Source organism: Tachypleus tridentatus, chromosome 10 (genome assembly GCF_004210375.1).
Source record: "Tachypleus tridentatus isolate NWPU-2018 chromosome 10, ASM421037v1, whole genome shotgun sequence".
Classification (NCBI taxonomy): Eukaryota; Metazoa; Arthropoda; class Merostomata; order Xiphosura; family Limulidae; genus Tachypleus; species Tachypleus tridentatus.
In genome coordinates, this window is record NC_134834.1 from 147,161,953 (window position 1) to 147,183,639 (window position 21,687).

The window sequence follows — 21,687 nt, forward strand, 5'->3', positions numbered from 1 at the left end:
AACTGTGTGGCAGCGGTAACTGACTGTATTATACAAGCAGCTGCTCGGCATATTCCTGAAACCTCGACACGTTTTCCACGATATCCTCGTCCATGGTGGAATCCTGCTTGCCACTTGGCACGGAAGGCTCAAAAATGGGCCTGGGATACTTTCCATAGATATTCCACACTTTCGAACTGTATCGCTTTCCACATGCTAGGTGGGTAAGACATCAAAGCCAGAAGGAATCTTGGATTAAGTTCACAACTAGCATATCTTCTACCACCAGTTCCAAGGTCATATGGGACAAGATTCGAAAGGTCAGTGGGCACTACAATTCTGTTCCCCTCTCGATCTTACTCTCTGATGGCCAAGAGGTAGCTGATGTCCGGAGCATCGCTGATACTCTAGGTGAAAGCTTTTGCCGGGTATCTAGCACTTCTGCTTGTTCCTTCACTTTTTTGGCCATCAAAACTCGGGTAGAGTGTTCACCTCTTTCCTTTCGAACTGACTGTCTCTTTGATTTATAATTGTCCCTTTATATTGGTGGAACTGAAAATGGCCCTTCATCAGTCTGGCAATACCTCTGTTGGACCTGATGATGTACACTATGACATGCTATGCTATCTCTCTCCTGCTTTTCTTGATGTTCTTCGAATTGTCTTTAACCGGATCTGGCAGGAGAATGTTTTTCCTGATGCCTGGTGCCAGGCTATTATCTTACCTTTCTCTAAACCTGGGAAAGATCCCATATTCCTTCAAACTACTGTCCAATTGCTTTGACAAGCTGTCTCTGTAAGACCTTAGAGAGGATGGTTAATGCTCGTCTTGTTTGGTTCCTCGAATCAAACAACCTCCTCTTGTCCACCTAGTGTGGGTTCCGACGACAGCACTTCACCATGGACCACCTAATTTGACTTGAAACATTAATCAGAGAAGCCTTTCTCAAATGCTAACATCTTGTATCAATATTCTTTGACATTGAGAAGGCTTATGACACAACATGGAGGTATGGCATTTTGCGAGACCTCCATATATATGAGTTATGTGGCCATTTACCCATGTTTATTAAAAATTTTTAATGGACAGGAGATTCCAGGTTTGTGTGGGTTCGACACTTTCCCGTTCTTTTCTACAGGAACTTGGGGTCCCTCAGGGGTGTGTTTTGAGTGTCACACTTTTCAGTATAAAGATAAATGCCATCACTGAACAACTTTCTCTCACTGTTGCAAATGGGCTCTATGTCGACGACTTTCACATCTTGTGTCAGTCGTTGAACATGAGATATATTGAGAGGCAACTACAAACTTCCCTCAATCCTGTGCTGAAATGGACTACGGCAAATGGCTTTAATTTTTCTCTCTCTAAAACCGTTTGCATGCACTTTTGCCCCCAACGGGGTATTCATCCTGATCCTGAACTCGGTATCGGTGAAGTTTCACTGCCAGTTGTCCCTGAAACCAAGCTCTTGGGGCTTATTTTTGACCGTAAGTTGACCTTTATATCACACTTAAAGCAGCTACGGGTCAAATGCACAAGAGCACTGAACATCCACTGTGTTCTCTCTTCCGCCAGTTGGGGAGCAGATTGATGTTCTATGTTAAAGATATATCATGCTCTTATTCAATCAAAACTCGACTATGGATCAATGGTCTATGGTTTTGACAGACCCTCGGCCTTCAAGATGCTGGACTCCGTTCGACTCTGCACTGGGGCTTTCTGCACCTCCCCAGTTCAAAGCTTATATGTAGAATCTCATGAATCTTCTCTGCACCTTTGCTGTTTGCAACTGTCTTTACTATATACTTCAAAATTTCATTCCTTACCAAAGCATCCCACCTGGGGATGTGTTTTCCTTCCTCAATGGGCCACACTTTTTCAAAACAGACGATCTGCCATTGCTCCTTTTGACTTTTGCATCCAGGCATAATTGGATGAATTGGGTCTGTCCTTGGATAACACTGCAGAATCCACTGGTCAGCCCATCCCACCATGGCTTATTACAGCCCCCAAATGTGACTTTTCTTTCAGTCATCTGAAAAAGGCAGATACTCCCGATTGGAAGTACCGTCTTTTATTTACTGAACATCTTTCGAACAATTTTTCCATTCCAGTTTATACTGATGGCTCCAAATCAGGTAATTCTGTGGGCTCTGCCATGGTTTGTTGTGGTTTGGTGGTTGCGCGCAGAATCCCCTCTACAGCTTCTGTGTTCACTGCTGAATTGAATGCCATATCTCTTGCCCTGGATCATATTGAAGCTGAGCAGTATTCCAACTGCACTATCTATACTGACTCACTTAGTTCTCTACTGGCCCTGGAATTGCTTCACATTGGCTCACACCCTGTTCTTGCTGATATTCAAAACCAACTGGCCCATTTCTCATTAACATCTACTTCTATCCAGTTTTTCTGGATACCAGGCCACATTGGTATTCGTGAGAACGAGCTTGCAGACGGCAGCTACACCTATCTGCTCTGGCACTATCACCACTGTGCTTATTCCATACATGGACTATGGTCCTGTATTCAAGGCTCGGCTCCATGCCAGATGGCAGTCCACTTGGAGTGAGCAACGCGACAACAAGCTTTTTCAAATAAAACCTTATTGGGCTCTGGCCATCTAGCTTTCTTAATGTTCGGAAGGAGGAAGTTGTTCTAACTAGATTACACATTGGTCACAGTTTCTTAACTCGTTGTTTTCTTTTACCTGGAATAGTTGCACCAGTGTGTAGTTTGTGTAACACTCAAATCACTGTAAGCCACATTTTACTTTCTTGCCATTGTTACGACTCTCAACGATGGCACTATTTTAAACATGTTTTGTCTCAAAGTTTGTCCATAACATAAGACAGTGTTATTGGTGATGGTGACACTGTCCACCTTAATAAAGTTTTTAGTTTTTTAATGGCCATTAATCTTTTTAATCTCATTTAAGTGTTGGATATTTATTTATTACACATTTTTAATTGTGGTTCCCTTTTCAGAGTCTCAATCTCTCTAGTTCAATTTGAAATTGGAAAATGGGCAGAACATTTAATAACTCGACACCAGTACTGGAAATGCCAACTTCAGGTGACTAACGCTGTTGTTTGAACTATCCGTTTGAACTACCCGTTAGTCATCCTGGCGAGTTGTTATTACAGTATTGCTGCATGTCTTTTAACACTTTTATTGCTTTACATTTTGGTACTGGCCATAATGACACATAACCAGGACTGGAAAGGCCAACTTCAGGTGACTGACTGTGGTTCTTGTACTTACCTGTTAGTCTTCCTGGCGGGTTATGATCATTACCATTATGCTACAGAAGGTCCTTTACAACTTTATAGACTGGATGTCAACATTAGTTTTATGCCATTTTCTGTTTTTAATTGCTGTTTTGTTTTTACCTTCGTTTCCTTTTAAGAATTTTACTACATTTACTTTACTTTTACTTTTTTACTGGACATTTGGCTAATCATTATTATGATTTTGCTATATGTCTTTTATAACTTTTATTATTTTGCCTTTTGATAATGGCTGTTATGACACATAACCTGGAATCAGGACTGGAAAGGCCAACTTCAGGTGACTGGTGGTGGTTCTTGTACTTACCTGTTAGTCTTCCTGGTGGGTTATGATCATTACCATTTTGCTTGAGAAAGTCCTTTACAACTTCTCTTAATCTGCTTTCTCTCTTAATATTATAGACTAGGTGTCAACATTGGTTTTATGCTTATTCTGTTTTTCAATGATGTTTTGTTTTACCTTCATTCCCTTTTATGTATTTTACTACATTTAATTTATTTTTACCTTTTTACAGGACATTTGTCACAGATAGCCTAGCTGCTTTGTGCCATAAAACACTAAATCAATCAATCAATCAACCATAGAACAGTTACCACTTCCATTTTATGCATTGGAAGACTCTAATGGACACAGTTTCCTTTGGGGTGGTGCTGATATTGATGGGATGGGTCATTCTGTGGAGCGTTTGCTCCCAGACCACAACCATTCTCTCTACAACACTAGTTCTTTAATATATTTTCATGCACCCAGCATCTTTTACTGCTATTGATCTATTTGTCCCCTTCACTATTTTTCACCTTTTTGTTGGATGGTTGACAGTGACTTGCAGGGCAGTGATAATTTTCCCATCATTTTAAGGTGAGCTTTGATTAGCTGTTTCTGTAAGGTTTTGGAAAGGATGGTTATTGCTCATTTTGTTTGGTGCCTTTAATCAAACCACCACCTCTTTTCCACCTAATGTGTTTTTTGTCAACAGTGCTCCACTATAGACCACCTGATTTCTTTCAAAACCTTGATCATAGAAGGTTTCTTCAAAAGAGAGCATCTTGTTTTTGCCTTCTTTGATCATAAGAAAGCTTGTGACACTACATAGAGATTTGGAATTTTGTGGAACCTCTATTCATATGTGGCTATTTTCCCATTTTTATTTGTAATTTTTTTACTTAACAGGCAATTCAAAGTCTGTCTGGGTTCAACTATTTCCTAGTCTTGAGTGACACCCTTTTTAGTATCAAGATCAATGCTATACCAGACAACTTCCTTCTACTGTTGCAAGTAGCCTCTGTGTCAACAACTTTCATATTTCTTGTTGGTCTTGAAACCTGAGGTTTATTAAGTGGCAGATTCAGACTTCTCTCACTCACTTGTTGGAGTGAATCATGGCAAACGTTTTCACTTTCTCTTCTTTGAGAAATGTTTGTTTCCTTTTTTGCCATCTGTGGGGTTTACACCCTTATCCTTATTTTGTGGTGTTCTTCCCATTGTTTCTGAGATGAGGTCCAGCATGGCCATGTGGTTAAGGCACTCAGCTTGTAATCTGAGGGTCACGAGTTTGCATCCCCGTCACACCAAACATGCTTCCCCTTTCAACCATGGGGGCATTATACTGTGACAGTCAATCCCACTATTTGTTGGTAAAAGAGTAGCCCAAGATTGGCATTGGGTGGTGATGACTAGCTACTTTCCTTCTAATTTTACACTGCTAAATTAGGGATGGTTAGCACAGATAGCCCTCAAGTAGCTTTGCACAAAGTTCAAAACAAACAACACCAAATACTGAAACAAAGTTCTTGAGGCTTATCATTCACAGTAAGCTTGTTTTTATTCCTTGCATTAAGCAGCATTGTGTCAAGTGCACAATGGCATTGAACATCCTCTGTGTCCTCTCCCATTTTTGGTGGAGCTGATAGATGTTTCATGCTCAAGATCTTTTGTGCTCTTCATACAATCCAAATTGGATTATGGATATCTGGTTCATAGTTCTGCCAGGCCCTCTGCTTTAAAGATGTTAAAACCTGTACATCAAATGAGGCTTCAGCTCTGCACAGGAGCTTTCTAGATTCTGCCAGTCCAGAGTTTATACACAGAATTCCATGAACCTCTTCTTTACCTCCAATGTTTGCAGCATACTTTACAATGAGCGATAAACTCTTGATTCTTACCACAGCATCCCATCTGTAGTTGTGGGCCTTACTCTTTCAGAATTGGGTCTTCCATTGGTTAATGTTGCTGAACCTAATGATCAGCTTATCCTGCCATGGCTCATCACCATCCCCCACCTGTAACCTTTCTCTGAGTCATCTGAGGAAGGCAGATACTCCTTATTGGAAGTTCCACCTTCTATTGCCAAACATCGTTTGAATTGCTCTTCTGTTCACATTTCTAAAGACAGTTTGAAATCAGGTGACTCTGTGGGCTCTGCCATGGTTTGTTGTGGCTCGGTGGTTACTCACAGGATCTTCTTTACAGTTTCTTTGTTCACTGCGAAGTTGTATGCCATTTCTCTTGCCTTGGATCACACAAAGCTAAGCAGTATGTTACCTGCACTATTTACTCTGACTCTCTAAGTTCTCTATTGGCTCTGGAACTGCTTAACATCAGTCTTACTATGTTCTCTTTGGTATTCAGAAATGATTGGCTTAGTTTTTCTCTGTCATCTATTTCTATCTAGATTTTCTGGATACCTCGCAATGCTTGTCACGTGTATGAACAATGGTCCTGTGATCAAGTTTTGAAGTAGGTGACAGACAATGTAGGTTAAGCAACTTCATAACAAGCTTTTTCAGATCAAACCTGCTGTTGTCATATGGTCTTCCAGTTTTTTGGATGACCAATGGAATGAAGTTTTCTTGTCCATTCATTAGTCACATGTTTTTTGCTCATTTTTTTTTCTATGTGGAACTGATTTGTCAGTGTGTGGCTGTGATGACTTTCAGGCCACAACTGCCCACATTTTACCTTCATACTGTTGTGATGATTGTGAACAGTGGCATCATTTTAGATTTGTGTTTTCCAAGAGTTTATCCTTAATATTGATGGTGTCATTGGCAATGGTGACACTTTTCAACTTGATTGCATTTTTAGTGTTTTTTACAAATTACGGTTGTTAAATATCTGTTTGATTTTTAAACCTGCTTTTTGGGTGCTGTTTAACTTTTGACTTGTTTTCTATTTACATTTTATTGTATTTTACTTGCAACTTATTTACCAGTTGTTTGGCACTAATAGCCTAGTTGCTTTGCACCATAAAATGCCAACCAAACACCGAGTTCCAGAACGAAGTGATTAGAAGTTAAAACTATAATAAAATTATATTCTTACACCAGCTAATGGACTCATTAAGAGTTATTTTTCTGAAGAAAAGTATTTAAGAGAAGACGTAGGAACAAAATTTGTTAGTTACTTGAAAACAAGTGGTGTAGAACCATAATTTGTAATTAATTTAAAACAATAAAAGTGCACTTGTTTTATAACTCAGATTTTTAATTTGTACTTTTGTATTGATAAATAAGATAAGATATTTTTGTGAGTTTTGAGGTAAACAAATTTTTAGATAGGTGTATGTGAAAACTCTTCATGTGGGGTGGAAAGATAGGTTTTTAAGCAAGAGCATTGTAAAGAACACTTTTTAACCTATCTGTTAATTCCAATAAAGATCCACCAAAAAACAGTCAATATTATGGACTTCTGCCATTGTATTTGGTTTCAAGAAGACATTTTGAGTTCCATGCTGATTTCCCCTCAGTGGACTTGGCAGATGGTCTAGTGTGGCTTTGCTATAAGAAAACATACATACAAACTCCATGCTGACCTGATAAAGGCCTTGACAGTTGCAACAGTAGAAGTCAATATAGAACTTGGCCTGTGTGTGTTATAGGCTTATTTTTTATAGTACATTCTTCCAAACACATTTAACTCTTTTAGAAGTAGTACATTTTTAAAAAGAGAAACAAACAAAATGTACTGTTTTAAATAAAAACAAATATTTCCTTTTTTTCTTTTTAATGTGAGGTATTTCTGTGGATTTCATACTTTAATAAATGTTCTGAAGATAATGTTCTGTGGTTTGGAATGTAGCTTGCAGTGTTTTACAGTGTACACTAGTTTGGAGTGGGCCCGACATGGCCAGGTGTGTTAAGGAGTTTGACTCGTAATCTGAGGGTCGCGGGTTTCAATCTTCATTGCACCAAATGTGCTCGCCCTTTCGGCCATAGAGGTGTTATATTGTGATGGTCAATCCATTGCTAAAAGAGTAGCCTAAGAGGTGGTAGTGGGTGGCAATAACTATTTGCCTTCCCTGTAGTCTTTCACTGCTAAATTAGGGATTAGGGATGCCTAGTGCAGATGACCTTTGTGTAGATTTTTGCAAACTTCCAAACACTTGTGATAAAAGACACTTTAGCTCTCTTCTAAATGAAAATTTTAAAAAGTACTTACCTGATTACTAGTATTATATTTGCATGTTTTGTAAAAGACTTTTCCAATATGGAAAACTTCTATTTTTAATGTTGTATCAGTCACTAAATCTCTTCATTATTGTAAAGTTTAGAGAAGTTAAAAGGCTGTTTACAGTAGTTATAGGTTTTTAAAAAGTAATAAACAAGCCTAAAATGTACATTTTATTTATTATTATAAAATGTTATGTACAATTAAAGGAATAATGTTTGAGTTACCTTACCCCACCCCAGAGTTTCTACTACCTTAAAACTTGGTTTTCTATTGGTTAGCTTTTAAGCAGTAGTTGCTGTTGAAGACTACGGATCTGAAAGTTTTGAATAAAGAACAATTTTGGAATATGGTAATATGTGCACAGTAACTCATTTAAGCACTGCTATTTATTGGCTCCATAAATGTTAAATCCAAATTGCAATTTCTGTTCTGTGGTACTTGTATCTTAGTTAATTCTATGAATTGTGTTTTGCAAAAATTGTTGTTATCTGTTATGTTTTCAGCCGAGTCTTTCTGGTATGACTTGGAACTTATACAAGGGATGACAAAGATGGTTTATGATATTTATCCAGTTGTTGAATATGCTTCAGTTTACATTCCCAGCTATATTGGTGGACAGATAGGCTTTCTTCTATGTAGCACTGATCCTGTAAGTATGTTTATTAGTCACTGATTTTTTTTGATTTTTTATTTCTCTGTTAATGTACTTCCAGTTGGTGCATGCAAGGTAAAAAATTCAAGTAGAAAGTAAAGAAAGCATTAATTCTAATTTACTCATTGAAAAAGAACTTTTTTTTTCTGTCACACCTGATTCCACACCTTCCTTGTTGCTAGTTATCAGGAAAGAATTTCAACATTAAAATAAATAGAATACCAGGAATTGTAAATCTTGATTGTAAAAATAAATTGTAATATGCTGTTAGGTGTTAATAATGAAAACTTTACTGTTTAATTTAGATTATGAAAACATTTATAAGACCTATTTATTAAGAATGAAAGACGATCTATTAGCTTCTTATGGACTTACTTATATTCTATATGTACCAAGAAACAGTCCATATAGTATTCTCTGACACTTACTTCCATCACAACTTCTAAATTTGCTTACCCTTATAATGCTTAGGAAATGCCTCATTTACTGTATTGATCTATTTTCATTTTGATGTCCTTTGCAATATACAGAACTTACTGAAATCAGCTACAATATTAATGCTATTAATATTATAATATTAATGGGAATTACTTTCTCCTCTAGCTGTAAGTTAAATTATCTCATGAGCATGAAAGGTAAAATGAAATAGGTTGATAAAAGTGGCATTTATTAGATTCCTTGCATCTGTGGTCAGATATGTTGACCAATGTGTACAAATCTGAAATTCAGAATGAAGGAAGGTAAAAATGCAGTAGAAATATATAAAATGAATTGATTAACTTTAGGAGAAAATGTGGAAATATGGTGATCCAGGTGTTGAAGAAATGAAATGGTGAAAATTTCGTTTTTTGGTTGAGCTAAAAGATGAGATGGTGCTAAAGGTGTAAAAAGTCTTTTGTGAATTGGAGGTGATGTAGATATGTAAGTAAATATCTGACTGTAACCATTACTCCTGATGATGGTGGTGTAGAATGCTAATGAAACATGTACAGTTTTTCTTAATGTTGTCCCTTGTTGTGTTTTGTATTTAATCTTATTTATTGTACAACTACTTAACATTGGATTTATTTTTAGTATTATATTTCTAGAAGTTAGTTTGTATATGTTTGATATAATATTTAAATAGAGTATTTGTGATGATGCTAAGTTGAATGGTTGATAAATGCCTGTTATAGAAACACAATAGTATAGAGGACAATGTTATGAACATCTTCTGACTTTCGTCTTCAGGTTCTGAGGACAAAAGATGGAAGACTTTCAAAACATTTTCCTCTGCACATGTGTTTCTATAACAAGCAGTCACTGTCTGTTCAACTTAGGGTCATAACTCGTATATTATTTTTAGGGAATTAACTTTCGGAGACCAAAGCGCATAATGTCATCTAAAGAAATGCTGTCATGCAATCTGAAGTATTATACCCCAGAAATTCATGAAGCTTCCTTCGTGTTGCCAGGATTTGTGAAAAAGGTACTATGTTTGTTTTCTAACTGGCTTTTGTATTGCATTTAGTAGTCTTTATTCATATTAAATTTTGACAAAAATGCTCTTAATTAAGAGGCTGTTATGTTTTATATCTTAATTAGGTACAGGCATCCATAAAATGAGTTATGATGCCATCAAATGTGTTGTAACATAATACCTATTATCTAACATACATACTGGTTAATTGTTCGAAAATAATTTGACAGGTTTTCAATTTTCTGAGTACATTCTTCAATTTGGAACATGTATTCTCATCTTCATTTTAATGAAATTAATAGTTCAAATTATTTTCATTCATGGGTCTCTAAATTTAAATCAATACTCTGTTTAGGTAATACACTATTTTGTCTAAGCTTATTCTAGATTTCTGTTTTCACAATTGAAATCTAGTTTTTGACTCAAGTTGTGAATTGAATTTGATTAAATTATAGGCTTGGACTTTATAACTGTAAATAGAAAATAGTGTAAATTACTATTAGGGTATAGTGATAGTGTTGAAATTAGATATGTTTTCATTGTTCATTTAATGTACCTTTTGACTGATTTTAAGACATTTTTTCTTATTTCTAGAGACATGGAAATATTGTATTGCTCCAGATATTATTTTATTAGTGGTCCAGTATTTATTGTAGTTCCTTCATCAGAGTTGTTGATGCTATTTTTGATGAAGTTACTAGACAAAATACTGGACAGTAACAAATGAAAATGCTGTATAATACGAGTTTTTCTTTCCTTCTTCATACCTGTAAATATAAAATAAGCTTGGCTATTTTGTTGGAGTTTTTTCTTATCATTTTTGGTAAGTAAATTCAAAATGTACTTTCAGAAATTGTTTGGGACCAGTTAACATGGAATTTAGTCTGACTTCATCCGTCCTTCCGGAGCCAGAATGTGAACCAACTGGTGTAAATTAGTCATAATCAGAATTTGTGTTGTTTTTTTCACATAGTTTTAAGATTGAAATGTGTTTTTGAGTATGCTGTGTATATTTCATGTTTATTTACATTTTGAATAATTAAGAGCCACATACAGTATAGTGACTGTGCCTTTGATTTTGTCACTGATGAGTGGACTTTAGCAATTGCAGTGTTTTTGTTTCCTATTGAAGATAAATGGTTTAGTTGACTTGTTAAGTTAAAACATAATATGTAGCAAATAACATTATGGAAATTCATTTATAAATACTTCTCAGATTATGAGAAATGCCCCAAGTACAAGTGACATCTTGGGGTCATGCTGAGCTTTACTGTTTTATTAAGGAAAATGTTTCGTAATATCTAACTTTGAACATTTTGATTTTGTATTTACTGAGTGAAAGCTTTGTGGTGATCATGTGTTTCTATTGGTACTTATTCATTGGATGAGTTTTTTGTTTAGTTTGTTTTGACTGCAAGCCAGTTTTCCAAGGAATATTTGTTTATACAAATATCATGTTAAGCAGTACTTCACCCTCTTAATGGTTCAGGGCAGGATCACAGCAAGCATAGGTATCTGTGTGATATGTGCCAATTCCTTCAGTAAGAGCAGACATTTATTTTTTATTCTTGTTACTTCTCATGCACACTTGATATAATTCTACAAATGTTTGCTTTTACCTGAAAAAACATAATTTTATTAGCATTGAAATTTTGTATTCATTCATTATTCTTCTGGTGCCACAGCGACCCCCTGAAATACGGTAGGACTGCCACTTGGTAAATATAGACAAAAACATCTGTAAAATAGAACTTAAATGATATTTACTTTCTATCTCTCTGAAAAGTTCCTTATAAAAGTTTGTCATTACTGCTTATAAAAAACACTAAATAAAAGCTACAGAACAAGTGAGAATAAAATGTAAATTTTTCATCTGTTTTGGAATAACAACCCTAATGTTATAACTCAACTTTTTCTTTACAATGTAAACAACATAAGAGCTGTTACATGAGTTTTCTTTTATTTTTGTTTGCTTCTTGTGATATTTTTATAATTAAACAAAGCAATATGAGTGTTTAAAGAAACAATTCAGTTTGGGCCTGGTGACTAGATGTGACAAATTCTGTCCAGTTAGAATTAACTATTTCAGGAAGTTAGCATTCAGAACAATAGCAGTAAGAAAGTTGATAAAAAGTTCTGTATTCAGAACAATACCAATAGGAAAGTTGATAAAAAGTTCCATATGCTGACAGGAATGCTAGGATGTGTGTGGTATATACAAATGGTACATTAATGTTGTTTTAAATATATTCAGGTTATACCATGGTAAAGTTACAATGATATAATTTACCCAGTTTTATAAAGAACCCATGTGCTAGAATTTCAGGGTTTTATCTTTTTTCATTTCGTTGATTTGGTTGAGGTTGTAAGTACAGAGGATTTTTGTGGTTTCTTGTATACTCTCAGGTAATAGGGTCCATTATATAAAACATTTTATAATATTTTCATAGTGAAATCATCCTCAGTACATTGTCAGTAAAACAAACATTTCATCATCTTTTTCTACAAGTGATATTTTGCCATTTTGTAAAGAGTGTCATCTCTTATATTTTAGCATACCTGTAAGATTGAACAAAACTTATTGCAATCATGGCATTTTTCTGAAACAAGTTTTTAGCTTCTTAACTGGAAACTGATAAACTTTGACCATCAGCTTTCAGGTTTTTAACATATAGATGAAAAGCAAACATTTGGTTTTTCAATACTATCTGCATACACCTGCCCTTAAGTAAAGAAAAAGTAAAAAAAAACAACCCGCCCTTTATTTCGCAAGTAAACATTGGCTGTTCTTTTAAGCTACTATGAAAATACAGATATTCACTGCTGCAACTGTAGCTTATTCCACAAGTCAATAATGTAAATGGTTGCAAAACATTTATCTATTACATAATTTATTACTGTCATAGTTAACCAGCAGATTCATCTGTGACTATAAGTTTTTGTTGGTCCTTCTACAGTCTAATAGGAAATGTACTTCAATTTTTAGACCTTTACAACAAATGTATAAAGTAAGTTAGAAATGGTTTTGGTTTTCTTAGTTTGTTAAAATGTTGTATGTATTTTATAAGCATTAATTTTGTACTATTTTGTATTCCATTTGCCACTTTTAACGTGTTTTTACTTACTACAGTTGTACATGGGAGCATATTAAACCATTTTCAATATGCTTGTACAGTGTGGAGATATATAACAGTCAACTAATTTAGAATATATATGAAAAGAAATTGATTCCCTCCTCCCCCCCTTCCATGACTGTGAGTGAATAGAATGAAGATAAGATCTTAAAAATCCTATTTTATTATTTCAAAACCTACCTGTATATTATTAAACTACAAGCAATCCATTAAGTTTTTTCTGTGGTTTCAGTGAAGGGGTAGACAAAATTACGTTTATTTAATTTTTTTATTACTATAAAACGGCAACCAGCCTGGCTACACATGAGCAGAATTGGCCATAAATCTGAGGCTACATAAAACTAATATTATAATCCCATAATTACATGCTTTCAGTAAGAAGAGTGTATAATAACATTTTAACATCATTTTCTGTACTTCTCTGCTAGTAAAATCATAACTCATCAGCTCATGTGGGTCACAGTTTACTAGGCTATTGGCAAAATGCAATTAATATCTGTCATTTAAGAGCCATATCATTTATCGTGTACACCAAATTATATGAAATAATAAATTGAAGAAAATTAGTTGAAATCTAACATTTAATGTAGAATCTATACTTGGGACCTTCAGAAGCAGGTGAATTTGGCAAGAGTTTGCAGTGAAGTAATATAAATTTTAAGAAGTGGCTCACTGTTTTGATTATAAACTCCAACTTGTTTGTTAAAATGTCAAGTCTGTTTTACAAGTGGAGGGAAAAAAAGGTGAAAAACTTTAACCACAAAAATAGCTTGAAACATTGTTAATACTAAAATATCTATTTTATGTCAGCAATTTTTTGTGGTACAAATTGTTTTGTTTTTTATTTTGTTATATCACAGCAGTTTTTTTAGCTGTTTCACAAGTGGTGGTGGTATGAAAATTTGATTTTCTGCTTGTGAATTCTGTTTCTCAATTTGAAAGCATGTATTAAAGGGTAATGCAAATTATGTTTGTGTTATTACAATTTTCTACTGTAGTGTGTCATTATGAATAAAGAAAAAAATGATTTTTTTTTTATTGTGTTTCACAAATTCGTCATCCTTATGGGAATTGGCTTTTATAAACTTAATTTCTTGGTTATTCAATATTCGTGCTAGCATGATAAAGATGTATTTAGTGTTTATGCAATAGACTGGTTATTTTATTAATGTAGATTTATTCCAAATGTAATCGGATCCCATTGGAACAGACCCAATCCTACTTCCATTTAAGCCTTTCCAAACTAAAATTTAGTTCCCAAGTCTACTGTTAACAGACCTGAGCTTTCCTTCTGATTTGGTTTATTATTTCGTAAAACATATCTGGGTGAAATTCCATAATACTTTCAAAAATCATTCTTATCAAATTTTGGTTGTCCTATATTTATATGTATGTATGTATACTTATAATGAAAACATTGGTGTGTGCCATATAAAATATTGACTGTGTTAAAATTTCTTTGCCTGTCATCTGCATAAACACGTTTGTCAAGTAACCCCATGGTAAGAAAGAGTTTTCCTTAAGTTTGACCATTTTCTGGCCGTTTTTGTTGTCCAACTACAAAATGAACCGTATCTTAATTCTAGTTTTTTAAGAGTCATGTGAATATTACCTTTCATTGTCTCTCAGTATCTTATTCTCAGAAAAAGGAATATTTTAAAATAATATGATAATTAAATCTTAAAGTACAGTGTTAGAACATGTATGTTTTTGCCAGTCTAGTAATGGTTGCAGATAATTTTGTAATTTTAATTAAAGAAAATTCATGGATTTTGTTTTCAGGGATCATATAAAGCTTTATTATATTTTATGATGCTTAAATCCAATGATTTCATAACTACAAGAAAAAACTTTATTCAGAGATAGAAATATTTTTACTTAAGAAATATTATATTTTAATTATTACCAGATTACATGCTTGTAACCAAGTTTCTGGATGAATTTGGCATGATATTATTAGAATATTTTGTAATTGTTCTGCATAATATAATAAATATTGTTTGAAATTGATATATTTAATACATATGTACTGATTTGACAAGACAGCTTGAAATTTCTTAGGTTTTTAAGCTTTCAACAATGCAACTCTTCTGAAAAAGTGAAGCCTAACATTAAGCAGGATTCAAATTATGAATTTGATTACCTAGAAGGTGCTTCAGCCAACTACACCCACGTACCAGAAGAAATAAAATCCAGTATATACTTTATTGATTCTCATTAAATCGAGTCACAGGCTCAAATCTTGTTCCCTCTCGGTTTTAACTTAAGAAAATCTCATTTCACCAGATGGGGAATCGCTTTGAAATGGAAGTCTGTAGTTATAAGGTAAATCTGTGATATAGAAGTAATCTATTAACTTAATTTTTTTGGATTTTGTAAGGTTTTAAAAGCTTATTTTTTAAGCACTTGTGTGTCTAAAACGTTGCTACTTGCTAAATGAAATACAAGTAGCAAGTCAAGAAAACGAGTTTCTTGAAAGTTTGTTACTATTCTTAAAGTATACATAAACATATCGTTTGTAGCCTTTATTTAATTTAAATATAATTTCAACGAGAAATACTATTTCGAGAAGTATAAGAAAATCCCCTAAAGACAGTATATGATAAATCTCGGAGAAATGAAAAACAATTCAAACTCGTTGACCATATCAGAACCTTTGACCGCACAAATTAACTGTATTAATCAGTGGGGCAGATCTTGTTTACAGTCTGTTTTTGTATGAATGTATAGACAGTGTGTGTGTGTGGGGGGACAAACAACAACACGAAATATATGACTACTATTAGCGGGTAATGGAAAGAAACAACAACCTCCTCTGGTGACAAGTATGTGAATTTCATTGTTTTGTTTTCTGTGCTCTTGAATTAACGTGAGCATTGATTCAGTAGAAAGGTTTTTAAATCACGCGCTGTACGGTAGAAACTGGTTTAATGATGTGCAGTTGTATTTCAGTATCTCGATAACACACAAACTTGTTTTAGAAAATCGGATTTGAATTGTTTGAAGTCAAAAGGGCGTGATGTGCATGTATTATTTTCATTCATATTTATCAGATGAGTTTTTCCTGATGCGAATATTTTAAGTCACCAACTAGAGGGCGCTAGCAGCAGTAACTATTAGTGGTAGGTGCAAGGAAGAAATAGGCGCTACATTATTACCGTTTTAATGATTCACCATAACACAATTTTTTGTTAAATAATTTATATCTACCCACGTTTTTGTTCAGTAAATAATAAGTTGTGTGTTCAAAAAGAGTAGCTCAAATATATGTATAAATACTTTAGTTTTGATTGTGGGAACTTGTTCCGATTATATACGTGATCCCAAATCGTGATGTAACGGTATTTTGTACTTTATTAGTTTAAAATCGTTTTTATAACAACTGGCGCCGATTGCAAATAAAAGGAAGTTAAAACAGTGATTTTGAAGGTATCTGTAAATATCCCTTTAGACTGCATGCTATAGCATAACCAAGAAATAGTGTCTCTTCACAGTGTATTCCAAAATAATTAATATATTTTTTCTTATATTTTACCCTATTTTGTATATATATAATATTTATATATTTTAAATGGAATTCACAAAGGAAAATCGTTTTAAACTATAAATGTGACTCAGTGATGTCGAGAAAACCCACTTGTAGAAAAAAAAAATATGTAAAAACCTCGTTTGGGTTGAGATTTCTTACGTAGAGGAGCGAACGTTTCGACCTTCTTTGGTCATCGTCAGGTTCACAATGAAAGAAAGAGGTAACTGACCGTAAGCTTACCACGTGTTTGAAAGGGGTTGTGTAACTGAGTGTCAGAATGTAGAGGGCGTGCTTAGATGTTTGAATATATAATTTTATATTTATTTTATTATTATTATTTATTATATCATTTTTTTAAATATAGGTATAAAGGTGTTCCTTTGTATTGGTTGAAAAGGAACAAAGGAACACCTTTATATCAATATTAAAAAAAATGTTCGCTCCTCTACGTAAAAAAAAAATATCAACCCAAATGAGCCGTCTAAAAATTATAATAAAACAATTTGGCGTATTTAGATAGGGGCTTGAGAGGGCTCAGCCTTAGGGCCCGTTGAAAATTTTATCATATGTAAAATTACATGGGATATAGGGTCGGCACAGCCTTAAATCCACCACAGTCTGTGAACCATTGTAAGTAACATAAAAATAAGACTTGATTTATTACTGTAATATTTTATTGTTTTCTGATCAAAGAAAAGTAAACTGCTACGTTTTGTAGTCGGTAAAAATATTTCTAGTATAGCTTCGTAATCACACCTTAGTTTAAACGATAGAAACATCACACACAGATTTTCCTGATATATATTTTATATATTTCATCTGAACTGCTTATTGGAGGATCCAGTCAGTAAATCCAAAGATTCATGGCTTGCAACCCATTGCCGTAAAAATTTGCACATCAGTTATGTGAGTGCTTGTAAGAATGATAGTCATATCTTACAACACTTACAGACAACAAGAGAACTACTGAATCATTTAGAATGCTGAGTTCTATAAAATAAAGTATGTATCTGTGTGTGCGTGTGTATACACACACACACACACACACACACACACACACTAGAATATTTGTAGAGCCTTCCCTTAAATTTACGGATTCTATTACATTTAAAAATAACCAATTCAAAGGACGATCATCTATTTTGACAAAATTCTTAATTTAGGTTAACTTGTAACCTGCCAACATTTATATTTGTGCCCCCTATCACTACCAATTTAACTATTAAGTAAGTTGTTTTTGAATTTTGCACAAAGCTACACGAGGGCTATCTGCGCTAGCCGTCTCTAATTGTGCAGTGTAAGACTAGAGGGAAGGCAACTAGTCATCACCACCCACCGTCAACTGTTGAGCTACTCTTTTACCAACGAATGGGATGGACCGTTACATTATAACTCTCCATGGCTGAAAGGGCGAGCATGTTTGGTGTGACGGGGATTCGAACTGGCGATCCTTAACCACCTGGCCATGCTGGGTGAATTAAGTAAGTAAAAAGACTGTATAAACACCATCAGTTCCCTTAACGATTTTATTCAATCAGATCACCTATTAATCGTTTTGCAAGAGAAAACGATTTCAGAGTTTTAAACCATTTTCAACAATATAATTTTTTCCCTAGCAAAGACGCTCCAAACTGAACACAATACTCCAAGTGTGGCTTAATACATTGACTTGTACAATGAAAATATACTATCCGATCAGTCGGCTCTAGCTCAAAATTTGGGATGGCAAATTTTGGTCTGACAATCAGTGCCTTAACACGTGTAACATCACATACTCTGAGCTTGTAACGTTATTACATATATTTCTCTTTAAAATAACAAAAACATCCCTTTTGCGTTTCTTGTTTTGAAGAGTATATTTCAGTTGAAATACATGAATAAACTTTCTACAGTAAACGAAAAGTATATTTTTTACACTTAAACTAGCTACCACTCGAAGAAATCGAACTATTAGTTATTGTAAACTTTATCATTTTTGTCATTCTAACTTGCTGCTAAGAAAGCTAATACATATAAAAGCAACCTAGCTGTCTTATGGCAAAGTTCCGTTAACCTGTGTCGCTTGGCAACAAAACTATATAAACATATATTGATTCGAAATTGAAAACTAAGGAACATATTAATTGTATAAGGTCAAGGTCACATAAACTTACAGGAGCAGCAACTATCCCCACTCTATAGGGCACATTAGCTTACAGAAGCAAAAATAACATTAATTGTAGGGGGGATTTAAAATTTGCTGAAGGAAGGGTGAGATTCTCTGTTCTTGTTTTGGATTTTTTCTTTTGCAAAATTTCAACCCATAAATTTTTGAGGTGTCAGGCAAGGCTATTAATGTAGTTGTACTGTTGATTTAACATTTTACTATTTATTTTTAACGTGTAATTGAACCTACAGCATAAAATTATAAACGACACATCTGTATTGATGTTGTTAGGCTTTTAAATGAACTATCTTTAACTCTTCAGATAACAGTAATAATAACAACAAACTATTTCAATAAACGTTTCGCCGTTGTGGCTTCATCAGAATGTAACGTTGGCTGAAACGAAACTTTTTTCATTATTATCCAGAGAATAAGGGTCCGCATTTTTGTTTTTCTTCAATTATATTACCAAAATGTCTAAATCCCTCTAGTAAGGGTTACAAATTACTGTATCCGTCAAAGGTTCAGCCAGGTAAGTGAACCAAAACTGTGAAATAAAAAGTCATTAAAAATGTGTAGATTGTCAAGTTCTAGCAAAATTAAAATAGAACAACTTTAATAAGGAGTCTGCAGCCTTCAAGTACCTTCGGGACTTCCTCCCTAAGTTGTCTGAGGCAAAGGTCAAAGCTGGTGTCTTCGTTGGGCCACAAATAAAGAAGATCCTGGAGTGCACAGAATTTCCCAAGAAGCTCAGTAGGAAGGAAAAAACGGCTTGGGGCAGCTTTGTCGCTTCGGGGCTTCTTGGACAATCACAAGGTCGAAAATTATGTGGAACTGGTTGAGACTCTGGTGAAGAAATACGGCAAAATGGGCTGCAGGATGTTCCTAAAAATCCATATCCTTGACGCTCATCTTGATAAATTCAAGGAGAACATGAGAGCATACTCAGAGGAGCAAGGCAAGCGCTCCCACCAAAATATACTGGACTTTGAACGCCCACATAACGAAAACATGATGGAAGACTATATTTGGGGGCTGATACGTGTAAGTGGTTTACATTACAGTCGCAAATCTCGAAAAACTACTCGCTTCTAAACATTTTTGTTCATTTTTGTATAACTTTATAATGAATACATGTAAATCTTGATTCATATGTTGTTTTATTCAAACCTTATGTAAATCAAAATATGCAAATTTGCCCGTTTTTACATAGAAAATCGGCTTTCTAAATTTCATCATTCAGATCAGAAAAGCAAAGTTTGAAGGGAATAATGGCCATTTCCTGTATTTCTACAACGTAAGCAATTAAGAAAACACATACTATCCAGGAAAAATATGTGTGTTACATAGTGTTATGCGAAAGTAGCGCTCTCTGTGAAGATGATTGTATTGTCTCGAATGTTTTTAATTTTTACAATGGATATAGGTTTGTCTACGTTATGCTCGCTGCAACATATTTTCTTGACGTTATCAGATTGTAACACACGATGACAAACAACGAGAAAAAAAATTTACCTTCAATAATTTAAATGTGATTTCTGTGAAACAAAATTTATGTAATTTAACTCATTCACTGCGAAATTAATTTTCAGGCTGATTCTCTCCCCCCAAAAAAGTGTCATTTATTCGCCAGAAAAATAAAAGTATGAATTTTACCTTTTGTATTACGTTTCAATATTGAAAAAAGCTGTATTTTCTATATCCAACATTAATCTTCTTTGAAAACTGTAGTGAATATTGAGAAATAACCATTTCAACAAAAATTGAGGAATATTAGAAGAAAGGTGTTCTCCAGAAAATAGAAAAACCAAAATCATTAGAAGGTATAAAACAAATTATTTAGATAACAATACCAAAGATGTGAAGAACTTTTCTTTGTAGAGATTTTATGTGTCTTCTGCAAAAGCTGGCAACTTTGTTATGAGACATATAAACATCCAGGTTTCACGGCATAAAACACAGATGGCAGCACAAACGCTAGGTGAGCGATTGTTTGAAATGTAGGAGGTTATTTCCGCATATCTTAATGAAGGGAAACTTTTTTTGATAGTCGTAGAGTAAATCGGAATTTCGTAGTTAGTAGGTATAAGTGTTTATTCAGATATATATCAACTACGCAGTAAAATAGTTGTTTGGGATTGTTTACGATGGAAGTTAAAGTTTTGTTTATTATTTAAACTACAACAAAATATTGTTTATAAGCTTCTAGTTTTTATCTGTTTTAGTACTTTAGCTTATGTTCTTTTCTAAACAAGTAAATAATTTTAAAATAAGAAAAAACAAGTAAAAAAACCAAAACCAAAGATATCTCTTAAAAGGAAACTGTTTGTTTAATCCAGTTAAGCATTAGCACGTGAATATTGCTACACTTTAAGCAGATAGCCCCTTTCTTCAGAGCTTCGAGTTTACCAAAAAGGCTTAACCGACGAATATACTGTGACAGTATTACTTTTGTTATGATAGGATTTTTAATATTAGGAATCCATTAAAACAACAAAAACTTGTAGCCAGCTTTTATTAAAAACACGTTTCGATTAAATTTCTTGCCAAAACAGAATTTAATGTTTACAAAAGCTTAAAAGTAAGTCATACTTGATCGGAGGACAAAGAAGAAAAAAAGGAAAACACGATCTGAGGAGAAAAGAATGATACGTCGAACATTGAATTAAAGTCGACTTTAGATTTGGAATTCGCCTAATTCACTAGAGTAAAGTTTCCATAATTGAATCACAACATTACCTTACACTTTCAGATTTAATATATACTACATGTATTTTATAATTCTATCGGGGTTTGATCTTTTATTTTTTTTCACAACTATATAATTTCGAATTTAACATTATTTTAGCACAGAGAAAACATGAAACATTTGTTCGTTAAAGACTGCTTGATTTTACGAGACATTTCTTTAAATTCTTTTTCAGTAAAAACAGGTTACCAATACAAGCTTATCTTAAATCTTTGTTTGGCTTTTAATTCACGAACTCAAAATATTATCCTGCTTAAAGCGAAACAATGAGACAATAAACTTTTGGGTAGTGACAGCTT

At 34.0% G+C, this 21,687-nt stretch overlaps 1 protein-coding gene across 4 annotated transcripts in view; it reads left to right on the forward strand.

Annotated features, from left to right (window-relative positions):
* Positions 1–14,974, forward strand: part of LOC143230568 (spermidine synthase-like) — a 33,961-nt gene extending 18,987 nt beyond the window's left edge. The window contains exons 7-9 of one of the 4 annotated variants that reach the window (XM_076464339.1): positions 8,223–8,368; positions 9,717–9,839; positions 10,681–12,583. In XM_076464339.1, the coding sequence (XP_076320454.1) occupies positions 8,223–8,368; positions 9,717–9,839; positions 10,681–10,701 (290 nt within the window). In that variant the 3' untranslated portion in view covers positions 10,702–12,583. Of the gene's footprint in view, positions 1–8,222; positions 8,369–9,716; positions 9,840–10,680 lie in introns of all 4 variants that reach the window. The other 3 variants (XM_076464338.1, XM_076464340.1, XM_076464341.1) reach the window with 3 other exon arrangements.
* Positions 14,975–21,687: the final 6,713 nt, after the last annotated feature.